The sequence below is a fragment of the Ambystoma mexicanum genome, chromosome 2p (assembly GCF_040938575.1).
Source record: "Ambystoma mexicanum isolate Mex_15411 chromosome 2p, UKY_AmexF1_1, whole genome shotgun sequence".
NCBI lineage: Eukaryota > Metazoa > Chordata > Amphibia > Caudata > Ambystomatidae > Ambystoma > Ambystoma mexicanum.
Window position 1 is genome coordinate 520,070,247 of NC_090923.1, and position 14,976 is coordinate 520,085,222.

General features: G+C 54.2%; 1 protein-coding gene across 1 annotated transcript in view; it reads left to right on the top strand.

Moving 5' to 3' along the window:
* PPARG (peroxisome proliferator activated receptor gamma) overlaps nucleotides 1-14,976 on the top strand; it is a 370,714-nt gene that overhangs the window by 168,110 nt on the left and 187,628 nt on the right. Inside the window, exon 2 of the mRNA XM_069643932.1 lies at nucleotides 3,928-4,155. Within this exon, the coding sequence (XP_069500033.1) occupies nucleotides 3,936-4,155 (220 nt within the window). The 5' untranslated portion in view covers nucleotides 3,928-3,935. The remainder of the gene's footprint in view (nucleotides 1-3,927; nucleotides 4,156-14,976) is intronic.

Below are 14,976 nucleotides of genomic sequence, written 5' to 3' on the forward strand. Positions count from 1 at the left end.
GATGGCAGTGCTGGTTGATTTGCTACTGGTATGTTGTGTGTGTGTTTGTGCAAGAATGCATTCAGTGAAGTCATTTTACCAGTGTCTCAGGGGTAGCCCAGGTAAAATCACTGGTCTGATTACATCACAGGAAGTGACACCACATGACTTTTGCAGGAAGTGACATCACATTACTTTTGACCTTGATGACTTCACAGGAATTGGCATCACTGATGTAAAATACCTACACATGTGCCGCAATGTCTGCAGGTTGCATATCGAAAATAATAGTAATGCATCAAAAGGGTGCCTGCCTTTTGACTTCATGGTCAGCAAAGAATTATTGCAGAACAGATAATTGCTCGACACTGGAATGGGGTCACATCCAAGATTACATAGCCCTCGTCTCGTTCTGTGGAAAGATGTGGACTATCCTGTCTCCACATAGGAAGAGGCCCCATACTAGAGAGCAATACTCTATAGTACCGTGAGTAACCATTTTGGGGTATATGCTATATGTCACACTTTTGAATGACACAACCTAGCCCACCTATAACCTAAAAAATAACGCACAGGATTCGTCAGCACAGTCAAACCACACGCAACCTTTATGCCCACTGGGCTTCACCACCCTAGAGGACATCGAAATCTGAAAGTTGTGAACCAGACCATCAGCTCTAACAATACTCCAAGGTGTAATTGCTGATATCCGCTCCCAAGCTAATAGCGCCATGGTTTAGCGCCGGTGTTGTAATGAGGGCCATTATCAGCTTTATTTATACCCTATTTTCATGCATTCTAGACAAGCTTATATGAAATAATAAGTGACCTGTTTTATGGTTAAAGGCTTTTTAAAAAATAAAACAGCATTTGATTACTTCATGGTTGTTTTCCTTTATTAATAGAAAACACATGGGCCCTCATTAGGACTCCGGCACTAAACCATGGCGCTATTAGCACCATGGTTGCTGCTGGTATTGTAACGAGTCTGCCATGTTGAAATGGAGAAGTACAACCCCATTCCAAGGTTGGCGGGGCGGTACTTCCCCATTTCACCATGGCCCTTCCCCATTCCCATTTTTGCCCCATAGGGCATAATGGGAATGGAGAAGGCGGTAATTAGGGTACCGCAAATTGCGGTACCGTAATTAGCACCAAGGTCCCTTTGCGGGTCCATTCCTTATTAGCACCATGGTCCATGTCGGAGTCCGCCATGGAGAAAGGGGGAATTACCACCCCATTCCAAGGTTGGCGGGGCGGTAATTCCCCCTTTCTCCATGGCCCTTCCCCATTCCAATTTGTGCCCATAGGGCTCAATGGGAATGGGGAAGGCGGCAATTACGGTACCGCAAATTGCGGTCGTAATGACCCCCCCATGGACCTTAAATTAATACGTCTTTCATAAAATCCATTTTGAAGGTGTGTGGGAAGAGGACGTGTTTATATGTTGGAACAGCAAAGCCATTTATGAAACCTGCTTAAGGGTATGGCATTATGGATGCTTTGTGTTTAATGAAAAAAAGCATGAATGTTACTCAAACAATAAAAAGCTTAATCAAAAAGTCCACCCGGTGCATGGGGACTGTACCAAGCTTATAGTGGTAGTAGCAAAAAGTACCCATACTCTGCACGGGTTCTGTAGACAGACATTATAACAGTCATTCATTGTTGAAAACCAATGATCCTGTAGGTCCCTGGTCCGAGTCGCTTATCGCTTGATGTGCTTTTCACTCTGCAGTAAACTGCACTGAGAATGGGAGTTTGTGGCTGGCTGACATACCCCGGAGCAGATGTGGAGTGGAGGTGAGAGTTGGTGTGTCGCAGCATACTGGGACCTTCTGTGCTCTCTCCACACCTGTCGCCTCACCCTGTCACTGTGCAGTGCATTGCAGTGTGTTGCGATGCAAATATCTCAGAAACAGTGCATTCTAGTGCCTTGAAACATGGTTTAAGTGTTGTTTCTCGCTTAGAGGTGCTAAAAATGAGCTTTGCCCAGCCTTATAATAACCACATTGACGTTTTGTCAATTTCAGGCAACTGTGTCATGTGTGAAGGGGCTCGAAATACAGGGAAAGGGGTGGGGTGTCCAAATGTCATGTAGGCAATAATGCCCGGAGGGTCCTAACAGGTAACTTTGCAACATTTGGTGCAGATTGGTGGAACAGTGTGGAATTGTAAAAGGAACAAACTAACATATTGTCTGCTTTATATATATATAGAGGTTGTTGGGATATTTGAGGATGCACCTGGCATTGGTTCACAGCACCTGGGCCTGTGGAGCTATACCTCACTTACTCACATACCATGAATATATCAGTCTTATTATCAAATTATTTGATATCTGAGCCTGCCTTTGGCACTGAATGGTAACACGTGTACATGTAGGTGGATATGGTCAAATGCCTCCTAAGCGGTGGGATCCAGGGATATCTGTAGGGGGGGAATCAAGAAGCCTGAACATTCCAAAAAGTGTGCTTACTGAAGAACCTGCAAAAAGTAGGTTGCACTTGAAAATAAAGGAAATGTCATTTCATGGGTTACCTAAAGTGTACATAGTTTACAGCCACTCAGAGACAAACACTTTCTTTCTTTCTTAAAAAATCAGATTCAAGCAGTCAAACTTGGAGGCCACCACTCTGAAGCTCTTCCAGTATTATGTGAAGTTCCACAGAGGTCATCACTGTCACCAATATTGTTTAATATCTACCTTAGGCCAATGATGGACATTTTTTCTAGGTTCAAATTGAACTATCACTCATATGCAGACGACACAAAAATATATGTTAGATTAAAGTCTACACCAGAAGCGACAAAGCATGTTCTGGCCTGTGTAAATGCTATTAAAAACTGGACGTTGGAGAGTACGCTTCAGCTTAAACCCACCAAAACTGAGGTTATAGTATTTGGTCCAATACACCTGATTAACAAATCCCATGCCTCTACTCCCTGTCCGGCCATTTTTGACTCATCCACATCCTTCTCTTGTAAGGTAAGCATCTTTGGGCTGCAATGCCCATGTTTCAGAGGTGGTTAAATCTGTTTATTTGCAACTCAGACTTCTGAAACCCATTCTGCCTTCTGTCTCTGAATCAGAACGTGGCGTGGGAACTATGGTTAACTCTACATTGGATTACTGTGGCACGCTGCTACTTGGGCCCAGTTTGTCAACTGCAATGACTCCAGGTAGCCCACAACGCTGCCGTCAGATTTGTGTACAATGTACCAAAAAGAGCTCCCATCTCCAGGCATCATACGAAAATTGCACTGGCTGCCAGTTCGGAAAATAATTGAATTCCGACTGTTATGTCTGATTTACAGGTGCATTCAAGGAACTGCACCTAGGAACCTGACTTAAAAAATTAAGGTCTATCAGCCAGCTCACACTCTGCGCTCCTATGGCAAAAACCTGCTGGTTGTACCCCCATCCAATTGTCTTTCTTGGGGGGATCGATGCTTTTCTATAGAGCTCCTCACCTTTGTAACACGCTCCCAGCAGAATTGCAGAATATGTTATCCATTATCCTTTTTTGGAAAATTCTGAAAACATATTTATTTCAGTGAATAATAGGTTCGGTGCTTGCATCCTGATGTGAGCAAAGGATTTTAATATCTACGCCTAAATGCAGTTTACTGTTTGGTTCCGGAAGGATATGCGTATTACAAATTCCTCATCTAATCTAATCGAACACAAATGTGGACTAGAAAGGCTTAAAGGCTCGGGGGAAAATGATCATTCGATTTGAAAAAACATTGTTGCCCTCTTTAATTAAATATTATTTTAACTCAAGAGATGAATAGAGACAACTGTTACTGATGTCATGTTTCAGTCCCTAAAATACATTATTCCTTAGGAATCCAGCCCATCTAGTAGCTGCGATATTTGATGCGACTGTTTGCAGCACAGTTCAGCTCGTGTTGATCCTGGTGCGTTCTTTTTTCTCTTTTCAGGTTAGGCAATGGTCGATACGGAGATGCCGTTTTGGCCCACAAACTTTGGGGTCTGCTCAGTAGACCTGTCCGCCATGAATGACCTCCCCAATGCCTACGACATTAAGCCCTTCACCACGGTGGACTTTTCGAGCATTTCAGCTGGACACTATGAAGACATTCCACCGACCAGGATTGAGCAGGCAGACATCGACTTCAAGTACGACATGAAGCTGCAGGAGTGCCAAAGTATGCCTTTCCCTTGTCCTTAATAAATGTCTTTAATCTCACTCGCTTCTCCGATACTGGTGCTGGCCAATTTGCCATTCGTTTTGTTGTCTGCCGCTAGGATGCTTGGAAGTTTCCTAGCTTATAAGTAGGAGTGGGTGAAACAGTAGATTGTCTTCTCATGTACAGAATGGCTGATTTGGAGAAAATATACTTTTTCTATTGTTCTGCATGCAATGCAAAAATCATGTTTTGTCTGTTTAGCCTGTGTTAATTTGCTCTTTAAGCCCAAAATCATCCATCTACCTAATGACCTGAAATATTTGCACACCTCAGGCAAATAAGGTGCACTCGATTTGAACCATGGAAAGCACTGGGATAAATGGGAATTCTGCTCCACTAGTGGCCTGGAATTAAGAGTGGAATGTAGAGATTCTGCTCCACTGGTGGACATTTTGTCCCCTTCACATAAAGAGTTAAAGCCATCTCTCCACAAGAGTTTGAATGCATGAGCCTTCCGTTCTGCTATGAGTCTGACTTCTCTATCTATTTAAATATTAAATACAATATATTCCAAGGGTGCGTGATTTTATTGGATGAAATCAAACCAGGCATTTTCATCTTGCAGTGGCTGTCTGTAAAACGCATATTCCCATACAAGGTCTTAGACCTGGTGCACAGAGCTTGCATGATTCCACGGTCTCCAACCATCAGAAACAAAATAATCAAGTAAGCCCAACAAAAGCCCTGAGGTCTGTTAACACATCACACCTATTGATGTCCTGCTTCTAAAAAAAACAGAGTATATGAGGTCAGTTTTTAAGTGAACTTAGGTCCTTGCTTTGAAATATCTTGCTACCCCATTTAGGACTTTCATACATGTGTAAAGGCCCACCTGTTCAGACTTTTGCTACTTTAAGCTGCTTCTTAATTTCAGTCACTTTCCCAACCATTGGCGGTCACAGCTCGCTGGAACTCTGTACACATCTTTCAATGTCTTTCTCCTTAGTGCTTTAATCTTAACACTACGGTCTAGTGGTTCTAGACATGTACCCATGCTGTCTAGTTTTATGTGATGTGCCACTGCTTTCAGTTGTGCACAGAAAGCATGAAATATCCTAACCTACCACCACCGAATAACATTTAACCATACGATGAATCATTTTCATATATGAATTTGGTATCTTTGTGAGTTTCTATTGACAATGAGAGATGTTATAATCATTGAATAGGCTGCACACTGGATTTGTCTTATAGTGGAGTTATTTACATTGGGATGGTCCTTGTACCGCAGGCAGCTGGTGCCAGGGTTTCATCCATGCATTTGAGTGTTGGATGACAGAGGGGCCCAGATAGGGGCAGCTGATGCAGGTGCTTGGTGAAGCAGGTTGTGCAATGCTTCCAGCACAGGGGGTCTTAGCTCTACTGTATCTTAACCCAATACACACTGAAGAAACATCCCTAAGGGACTGTGAGGCCGATTCATGGAATAATTAGCGCGGCGCAAGTGGGCAAAAACATGCGAATCGCAGTGGAATAGCGAAAATCGCAGTGCAATTGCGAAAATCGCACGAAAAGCAGGAAACGTCGATTCATGGAAGGCCGTGCGCGAGAAAACCAGCGGATGTGCGATAAAAAAGTGCGCGGCGCACGTTGGCGCACAGGCCATCTAACAGCGTGCGCCAGGTCACAGCAAAAATCGCACAGGCCACAGAGAAATTCGCACATAGCGCGGCGCACGCAACAAAAGTAGGCGGAACACGGGCGTAACACTCGGAATGGGGAACAACTTGCCAAAACGTGGGCGTCACGGAGGAAGTACAGGGCACAAGTGCGTGGAACGCCCACACGCTCGCCTACAACACGTATTCATGGAATAGAATAGGGCAAAAAAGCGCACGCTCAAACCAGCGCACAGGCACAAACACGACCGCCACAAGAAAGCAGGCGGTAGCGTCTCTGCGGCTGTAAGAAATGTGCGCCAAAAGGTGCGCCAACAAATAGCACCTATATACTGCCATGATGAATGTCCCATACTGTGGCCCTCCAGGAAAAATGACGTGCAAAGGGGTACCCACAAACACGGACACCCGCTGACAAAAAATACGTGTGCGTGTATACCGGGGTGCGCGGGAAGTCTAACACGCGATTTCAGCAGGGTACGTGCATCACAGGGGTTCGCGTGAAGTTATTCACGCGATCGGGCCTGGGGGAGCGGGCTACGTGTATTTCAGGGGTTCGCGTGAAGTTTCACACGCGATCGGGTCTGGGGGAGCGGGCTACGTGTATTACAGGGGTTTGCGTGAAGTTCCTCACGCGATCGGGCCTGGGGGAGCGTGCTACGTGTATTTCCGGGGTTCGCGTGAAGTTTCACACGCGATCGGGCCTGGGGGAGCGGGCTATGTGTATTACAGGGGTTCGCGTGAAGTTCCTCACGCGATCGGGCCTGGGGGAGCGGGCTACGTGTATTCCAGGGGTGCGCGTGAAGTTCCACACGCGAATAGCCTGGGCGCGTGTATTTCAGGGGTGCGCGTGAAGTTCCACACGCGAATAGTCTGGGGGCGCGTGTATTCCAGGGGTGCGCGTGAAGTTCCACACGCGAATAGCCTGGGCGCGTGTATTTCAGGGGTGCGCGGGAAGTTCCACACGCGAATAGCCTGGGCGCGTGTATTTCAGGGGTGCGCGGGAAGTTCCACACGCGAATAGCCTGGGCGCGTGTATTTCAGGGGTGCGCGGGAGGTTCCACAAGCGAATAGCCTGGGGGCGCGTGTATTTCAGGGGTGCGCGGGAAGTTCCACACGCGAATAGCCTGGGCGCGTGTATTTCAGGGGTGCGCGGGAAGTTCCACACGCGAATAGCCTGGGCGCGTGTATTTCAGGGGTGCGCGGGAAGTTCCACACGCGAATAGCCTGGGCGCGTGTATTTCAGGGGTGCGCGGGAAGTTCCACACGCGAATAGCCTGGGGGCGCGTGTATTCCAGGGGTGCGCGTGAAGTTCCACACGCGAATAGCCTGGGCGCGTGTATTTCAGGGGTGCGCGGGAAGTTCCACACGCGAATAGCCTAGGCGCGTGTATTTCAGGGGTGCGCGTGAAGTTCCACACGCGAATAGCCTGGGCGCGTGTATTTCAGGGGTGCGCGGGAAGTTCCACACGCGAATAGCCTGGGCGCGTGTATTTCAGAGGTGCGCGGGAGGTTCCACACGCGAATAGCCTGGGGGCGCGTGTATTTCAGGGGTGCGCGGGAAGTTCCACACGCGAATAGCCTGGGCGCGTGTATTTCAGGGGTGCGCGGGAAGTTCCACACGCGAATAGCCTGGGCGCGTGTATTTCAGGGGTGCGCGGGAAGTTCCACACGCGAATAGCCTGGGCGCGTGTATTTCAGGGGTGCGCGGGAAGTTCCACACGCGAATAGCCTGGGGGCGCGTGTATTCCAGGGGTGCGCGTGAAGTTCCACACGCGAATAGCCTGGGCGCGTGTATTTCAGGGGTGCGCGGGAAGTTCCACACGCGAATAGCCTGGGCGCGTGTATTTCAGGGGTGCGCGGGAAGTTCCACATGTGATTTGACAGTGTGGGTCCTCCCAGGTGTACCCTGTACACCCTCCACGGCCCCTGCAGGCAGCCCACACCACAGGGGATTACCCTGCATCCCTGGTCATGTCCCGCAGGCAGCCCACCCACCATGGGCATGCCCCGCAGCAAAGGCACATGTCTCCTTGAACTAATGAACACCAACTCATGTCCCCTTGCACCCCCACCCCCCAGCACTGTGGGGCACCTGCCAGCAGGCCCCCACCCATGTCCAACTCATGTCCCCCACCACCCCGACCCCCCAGCACTGTGGGGCACCTGCCAGCAGGCCCCCACCCATGTCCAACTCATGTCTCCCACCACCCCCACCCCCCAGCCACCAGGGTCACCCTCCACCAGGCCCCCACTCATGTCTCCCACCGCCCCCACCCCCCAGCCACCAGGGGCACCCTCCACCAGGCCCCCACTCATGTCTCCCACCACCCCCAAACCCCAGCAGTGCAGGGTCACCCTCCACCAGGCCCCCACTCATGTCTCCCACCACCCCCAAACCCCAGCAGTGCAGGGTCACCCTCCACCAGGACCCCACTCATGTCACCCACCACCCCCACCCCCCAGCCACCAGGGGCACCCTCCACCAGGCCCCCACTCATGTCTCCCACCACCCCCAAACCCCAGCAGTGCAGGGTCACCCTCCACCAGGCCCCCACTCATGTCTCCCACCACCCCCACCCCCCAGCCACCAGGGTCACCCTCCACCAGGCCCCCACTCATGTCTCCCACCACCCCCACACCACAGCCACCAGGGGCACCCTCCACCAGGCCCCCACTCATGTCTCCCACCACCCCCACACCCCAGCCACCAGGGGCACCCTCCACCAGGCCCCCACTCATGTCACCCACCACCCCCACACCCCAGCAGTGCAGGGGCAGCCTCCACCAGGCCCCCACTCATGTCACCCACCACCCCCACACCCCAGCAGTGCAGGGGCAGCCTCCACCAGGCCCCCACTCATGTCACCCACCACCCCTACCCCCCAGCCACCAGGGGCACCCTCCACCAGGCCCCCACTCATGTCTCCCACCACCCCCACACCCCAGCCACCAGGGGCACCCTCCACCAGGCCCCCACTCATGTCACCCACCACCCCCACACCCCAGCAGTGCAGGGTCACCCTCCACCAGGCCCCCACTCATGTCTCCCACCACCCCCACCCCCCACCCACCAGGGGCACCCTCCACCAGGCCCCCACTCATGTCTCCCACCACCCCCAAACCCCAGCAGTGCAGGGGCAGCCTCCACCAGGCCCCCACTCATGTCACCCACCACCCCCACCCCCCAGCCACCAGGGGCACCCTCCACCAGGCCCCCATTCATGTCTCCCACCACCCCCAAACCCCAGCAGTGCAGGGTCACCCTCCACCAGGCCCCCACTCATGTCTCCCACCACCCCCACCCCCAGCAGTGCAGGGGCAGCCTCCACCAGGCCCCCACTCATGTCACCCACCACCCCCCAGCCACCAGGGGCACCCTCCACCAGGCCCCCACTAATGTCTCCCACCACCCCCACACCCCAGCCACCAGGAGCACCCTCCACCAGGCCCCCACTCATGTCACCCACCATCCCCACACCCCAGCAGTGCAGGGTCACCCTCCACCAGGCCCGCACTCATGTCTCCCACCACCCCCACCCCCAACCCACCAGGGGCACCCTCCACCAGGCCCCCACTCATGTCTCCCACCACCCCCAAACCCCAGCAGTGCAGGGGCAGCCTCCACCAGGCCCCCACTCATGTCACCCACCACCCCCACCCCCCAGCCACCAGGGGCACCCTCCACCAGGCCCCCACTCATGTCTCCCACCACCCCCACACCCCAGCCACCAGGGGCACCCTCCACCAGGCCCCCACTCATGTCACCCACCACCCCCACACCCCAGCAGTGCAGGGTCACCCTCCACCAGGCCCCCACTCATGTCTCCCACCACCCCCACCCCCCACCCACCAGGGGCACCCTCCACCAGGCCCCCACTCATGTCTCCCACCACCCCCAAACCCCAGCAGTGCAGGGGCAGCCTCCACCAGGCCCCCACTCATGTCACCCACCACCCCCACCCCCCAGCCACCAGGGGCACCCTCCACCAGGCCCCCATTCATGTCTCCCACCACCCCCAAACCCCAGCAGTGCAGGGTCACCCTCCACCAGGCCCCCACTCATGTCTCCCACCACCCCCACCCCCAGCAGTGCAGGGGCAGCCTCCACCAGGCCCCCACTCATGTCACCCACCACCCCCACCCCCCAGCCACCAGGGGCACCCTCCACCAGGCCCCCACTAATGTCTCCCACCACCCCCACACCCCAGCCACCAGGAGCACCCTCCACCAGGCCCCCACTCATGTCACCCACCATCCCCACACCCCAGCAGTGCAGGGTCACCCTCCACCAGGCCCGCACTCATGTCTCCCACCACCCCCACCCCCAACCCACCAGGGGCACCCTCCACCAGGCCCCCACTCATGTCTCCCACCACCCCCAAACCCCAGCAGTGCAGGGGCAGCCTCCACCAGGCCCCCACTCATGTCACCCACCACCCCCACCCCCCAGCCACCAGGGGCACCCTCCACCAGGCCCCCACTCATGTCTCCCACCACCCCCACACCCCAGCCACCAGGGGCACCCTCCACCAGGCCCCCACTCATGTCACCCACCACCCCCACACCCCAGCCACCAGGGGCACCCTCCACCAGGCCCCCACTCATGTCACCCACCACCCCCACCCCCCAGCCACCAGGGGCACCCTCCACCAGGCCCCCACTCATGTCTCCCACCACCCCCACCCCCCAGCACTGTGGGGCACCTGCCAGCAGGCCCCCACCCATGTCCAATCCATGCCCCCCTGCACCTGGGTCCCAACATTCCCCAATCATGTCCGTAATGCCCATCCTCCCCTGCCAAAAGGCCCAACCAACTATCACACCCACCCACATATCAAATGCAATTACATGTTACACCCCCAATTCAAATAATGCAATTGAACACATGTCTGTCACACACAATGGCTGCAAGTGAATGACAAAACACCCAACATGACATGCCTGAAAGCAATGAGATGATACGACACATTGAAGAATAAAAAAAAATATGTATTGAACAGCAAGTAGAATGGAAATGAAATAAGAAAAAACACAAAGCAAATCAAACAAAACAAGATGAATGTCCAAGAAAACAATCTGAAAAATTAAAATAAGCCAATGAAGAACCATGAAGAAGATCCTCCTGGGTCCATGAGCCCAACCAAATTAAACCTAACTATGACTACTAACTAAAAACTGAACTATATACAAAAAAGTGGTGCATTGTCCAATCGCAACCAAAAAAAAATCAAAAAAACAAAGGAAACCTACCCTAACTATACAACTATATACAAAGGCAGCGGGCTATTCAGACGGCTCACTGGTTGTTGTCATGGGCCAGGGCACCATCGAACTCCTGGTCAATGGCTTGGAGGCGGGCATGTTCCCTGGCCCCGAGGTCCCGCAGGGATAACGCAGTGTCAAGCTCAAACTCCCTGCGAAGACCCTCGAGGCACTCAGCCCGCCTCAGCGCCCTCCGCATGGAGTCCTCCGCCCTGACCATCGTGAGCCGTTCCTCCTCTGCCCGCTGCCGCACCGCACCTATCCGCTGGCACAACCGCTCCCACACGGAAGCCACTCCCATTCCAGGGTTCTCCTGCTCTCCGGCCGATGCCTGCACCCCTGATGTTGATGGCCCCGAGCCATGATGCCTCCCACGTTGAGCCTGCTGCTGCCTCCGACGCAACTGCCTGTGCCAGCACGACGGCATCCAGGCTGATGGAAACCACCGACGCCGTCGTGCACGTGCCCTGCCCGATGATGCCGTCACATCCTCCATCTGCTGGGGTCCAGTTGCTGTGGTGTCCACCCCTGCTGGATCTCTGACTCCCGACTGTGGCAGGGATGGGATCCCCACCGAGCTGGCTGCATTGGTCGGGGCAGGTCCACAGGGGGCCCTGGTGGCATCTGGGCTGGAAGACGGCAAGGAGAACGACTGGTGGATAGCCTGCACAGAGGAGGAGAGGGCCGCCACATTGGCCAACACATGCAGGAAACCCCCGAACATGGCCGATCCCAATTGGGCCACGTCGGCACGGTGCACTTCGTGATGACGTGCGTGCTCCTCCCGGGAAGCACGCACGGCATCACGAATCACAGCCGTGCGCATCGCGACCCCAATCAGGACCTTCTCCGCACGGCCAGGGGTTCCCACGTCCGCCGGTGGAGGGGAGTCAGGTGACATGGACATCCCCTCTACCTGCGGACAGGCCTGGTACGGGGCATCCCTGCTGGTGCATGGTGGTGCACTCACAGGGTCAGGGACAGCGACATGCACAGGCCCCTCCACGGTGACCTGTGCTGCCTCCTGCCCCTGGCCCTGGACTGCACCACTTGCACCAGCAGGGATGCCCCCACCAGGCCCCATGTGTGCCCCAGTGGCGGCCTCCTCCTCCTCTGTGCAAACCACCAACCTGGATGGCTCCTCACCGTCTCCCACCGTAGCAGGCCCCTGTGGGGGCTCACCCACCCCTTCCGCTGCAGCCGTGGGGGCATCCCCGCCGCCTTGCTCCACAGCGCCGTCTCCGCCCTCTTCTTCACTAGCCGCTGCGTAGAGGGATGTTGGATACTGAGCAAGGTCACAACCCCACCAATGATACCAATCACCACCTCCACAGGGGACAGTGCCTACCCTCTCAGCCCCCACATGATGACGCCAATTCGAAACCCCACCACGCCACCCCAGGTAAGATATAACACAGCCCACATTACAACCAGGGGCATAGTGGAGCGCACATTCGGAGTGCTAAAGTCACGCTTTCGCTCCCTTGACCGTTCTGGCGGGCAGCTGTTATACGCTCCCCCAGTAGTGTGCAGGATCATAGTGGCAGCATGTGTCCTGCGCAACGTTGCAACACGCCGGGGCCTGGCTGTGGACATGGTGGTGGCCCCACATCCCCAACCGCATGCACAGCCGCTGCGCATGGGAGGGGAAAGGGCACGGGGGGAGGCAGCCCGTACACAGCTAGTGGCTAATTACTTCACATAGAAATCACACCCCTGTGGAGTGCACACTGCCCTGGCACATTCCATCTGACAATCAATGATGACTCAACCTGACACTGATCCTGAATGTCTGGAGAATGAACCGGGAATACCATGTCAGCCTGAGATTGTTCACCTGGAAGTGTCACAATGTGTGCATCCCTACCCACACAGACACCACCAATGCAGTTTTGTGAAGTTACACATTGAAGCAGCTAAAATGAATACCCACTTGCAAAATGCAACAAGAGGACAGTGCCATGTCAGCCAACCCAACCCCAGCACCGCCACACGACACACCGTGCCATGTCATGCTAATTGCAGGTAAACAAAGTAATCCCCACAACATGACATCAGTCTCACTATGTACAGTGGCACTATTAGAAACCTGCAACACCTGAAATGCTCACAGCAATGCCGGACCAACAACATACTTGAGCACGTAGTACCATTAACATGACATCACAAATGTTACATATTAGTAGTCTCACCACCTGGAAATGCCTGCACTCCCACCACTACCAACTGCGCAGTGTTGTCGCCATGTAGAGTTGTAGGTGCACTGCTGCCAACATGGACCCCATCTCCAGACTAGAGGTCCTTGTGTGGACATGAGGAAGGGACCTGCAAATTGGGAGGTAGACACAGAAGAAGAGTTACACATCAATGCAACATGCAGTGTACAACACAACAGCAATATGCACTAGGAATGTATACACAGTATTGACTACAGACTGCCCACACAGCTCATGGGAGTCCAACGTCACTGTGTAATTCACTGTCACTTGGGCACACCCTTTGCAAGCCCATGGAAACGGGAAGCAGGAGGGGTGTGTGTGACTCAAACCCAAGCATCTGAACCAAATACATTACAAGCCTGCATGTGCCCAGCCACAATGCAGCGTATGCCCACAGGAACCACGAAAGCCAACAGATCGTCCCAAAATAATTGGGAATAAAAGAAATCAAAATAAAAATAAAAATAAGAAACAATCAAAAATGGCCATTGATGGGCCCGGGGGGGTTGGGGAGGCCACCCAGGAGGTCCGAGGACAGGATGCACACCAGAACCCACCTGCGTGGATCCTGGGAAGATAAAACACCTCCATGGGCTCATGGCCCACACGGCTACCCTATTGTGGGAGTATCACTGCTGTCGCTATTATCACCCTGTGCAGCTGCATCCGGAGGTGGTTGCACTATGGGAGGCAGCCCACGCAAGGCCCTAGTCTGCTCCTCCATGGCTGCAAGCATGCGGGTGTGGTAGGTCTGGTTCTGGAGGATGAGTGTGCGGAGGTCCCCATGCAACAACTCACGGGATGCCCGGACCTCCGCCCTCGTTGCCTGCATCTCAGCTGAGAGCGTACGGGTGAGACGCTCCAGCTGCTGTTCTGTCCTTTGGTGTGTTTAAGCCTCAAGCTCAACAAGAGTCGTCCTGAGGTGAAGGAGCTCCTGCCTCAGGGCTTCCCTGTGGCCCTGGGACTCAATGGAGATGGCCTCCTGCAGAGTCGCCAGTGCCGCCCGCCTGTCCCTGTTGGACCCCAACATGTCCTCCCTGTGTGACTGGCAGATGGAGTCGGTTGCCTGCTCTAGTCGCTCCATCAGCCTTTCTGGGGGAACAATGGAAGTGGCCACCCTATCCATGGCCTGAGCCATCATCTCGGATTATGCAGCCTGTTGGGTTGCCATACCGTAAATGGATTGCTCCCATGCGGTATTGCCGGGTGGCGTACGGCCACCACGTCGGCGGGCACCACACCTGTCTGGGGCAAGGCGAACTGCGCCTTGCTGTGCCGGCACTGCCTGAGGCTGCAGGACTGCATTCCCCCTCTGATCTGCTGGCCCAGGAACAGGATCAGATGTCGCGGAGTGTGACCCTGCATCCGTAACCACCGAAGGCGTAGCTGCCAACACTGACATCCCCATGGAGGGTTCTGACCCTGGTGCAGGTGGGTGAGACAGAACAGAATCCCTCCCTGGAACACTCACCTGCGACGGCACGTAGGTCTCATCCGAATCAACACATGAGTACAGCTCGGGGGAGGTGCAGCCAGAGACACCCCTTGAGAGCACGACCTGCAGCACTTGTGGGTTCTCCCCCACCACCACACCACGTCCCTCACTGGTGGTTGGTCGGCCCTCGGACCCCTCCTGGGTCTGCACCATCTCCACAACCCCAGCAGTATCAGGTGCGT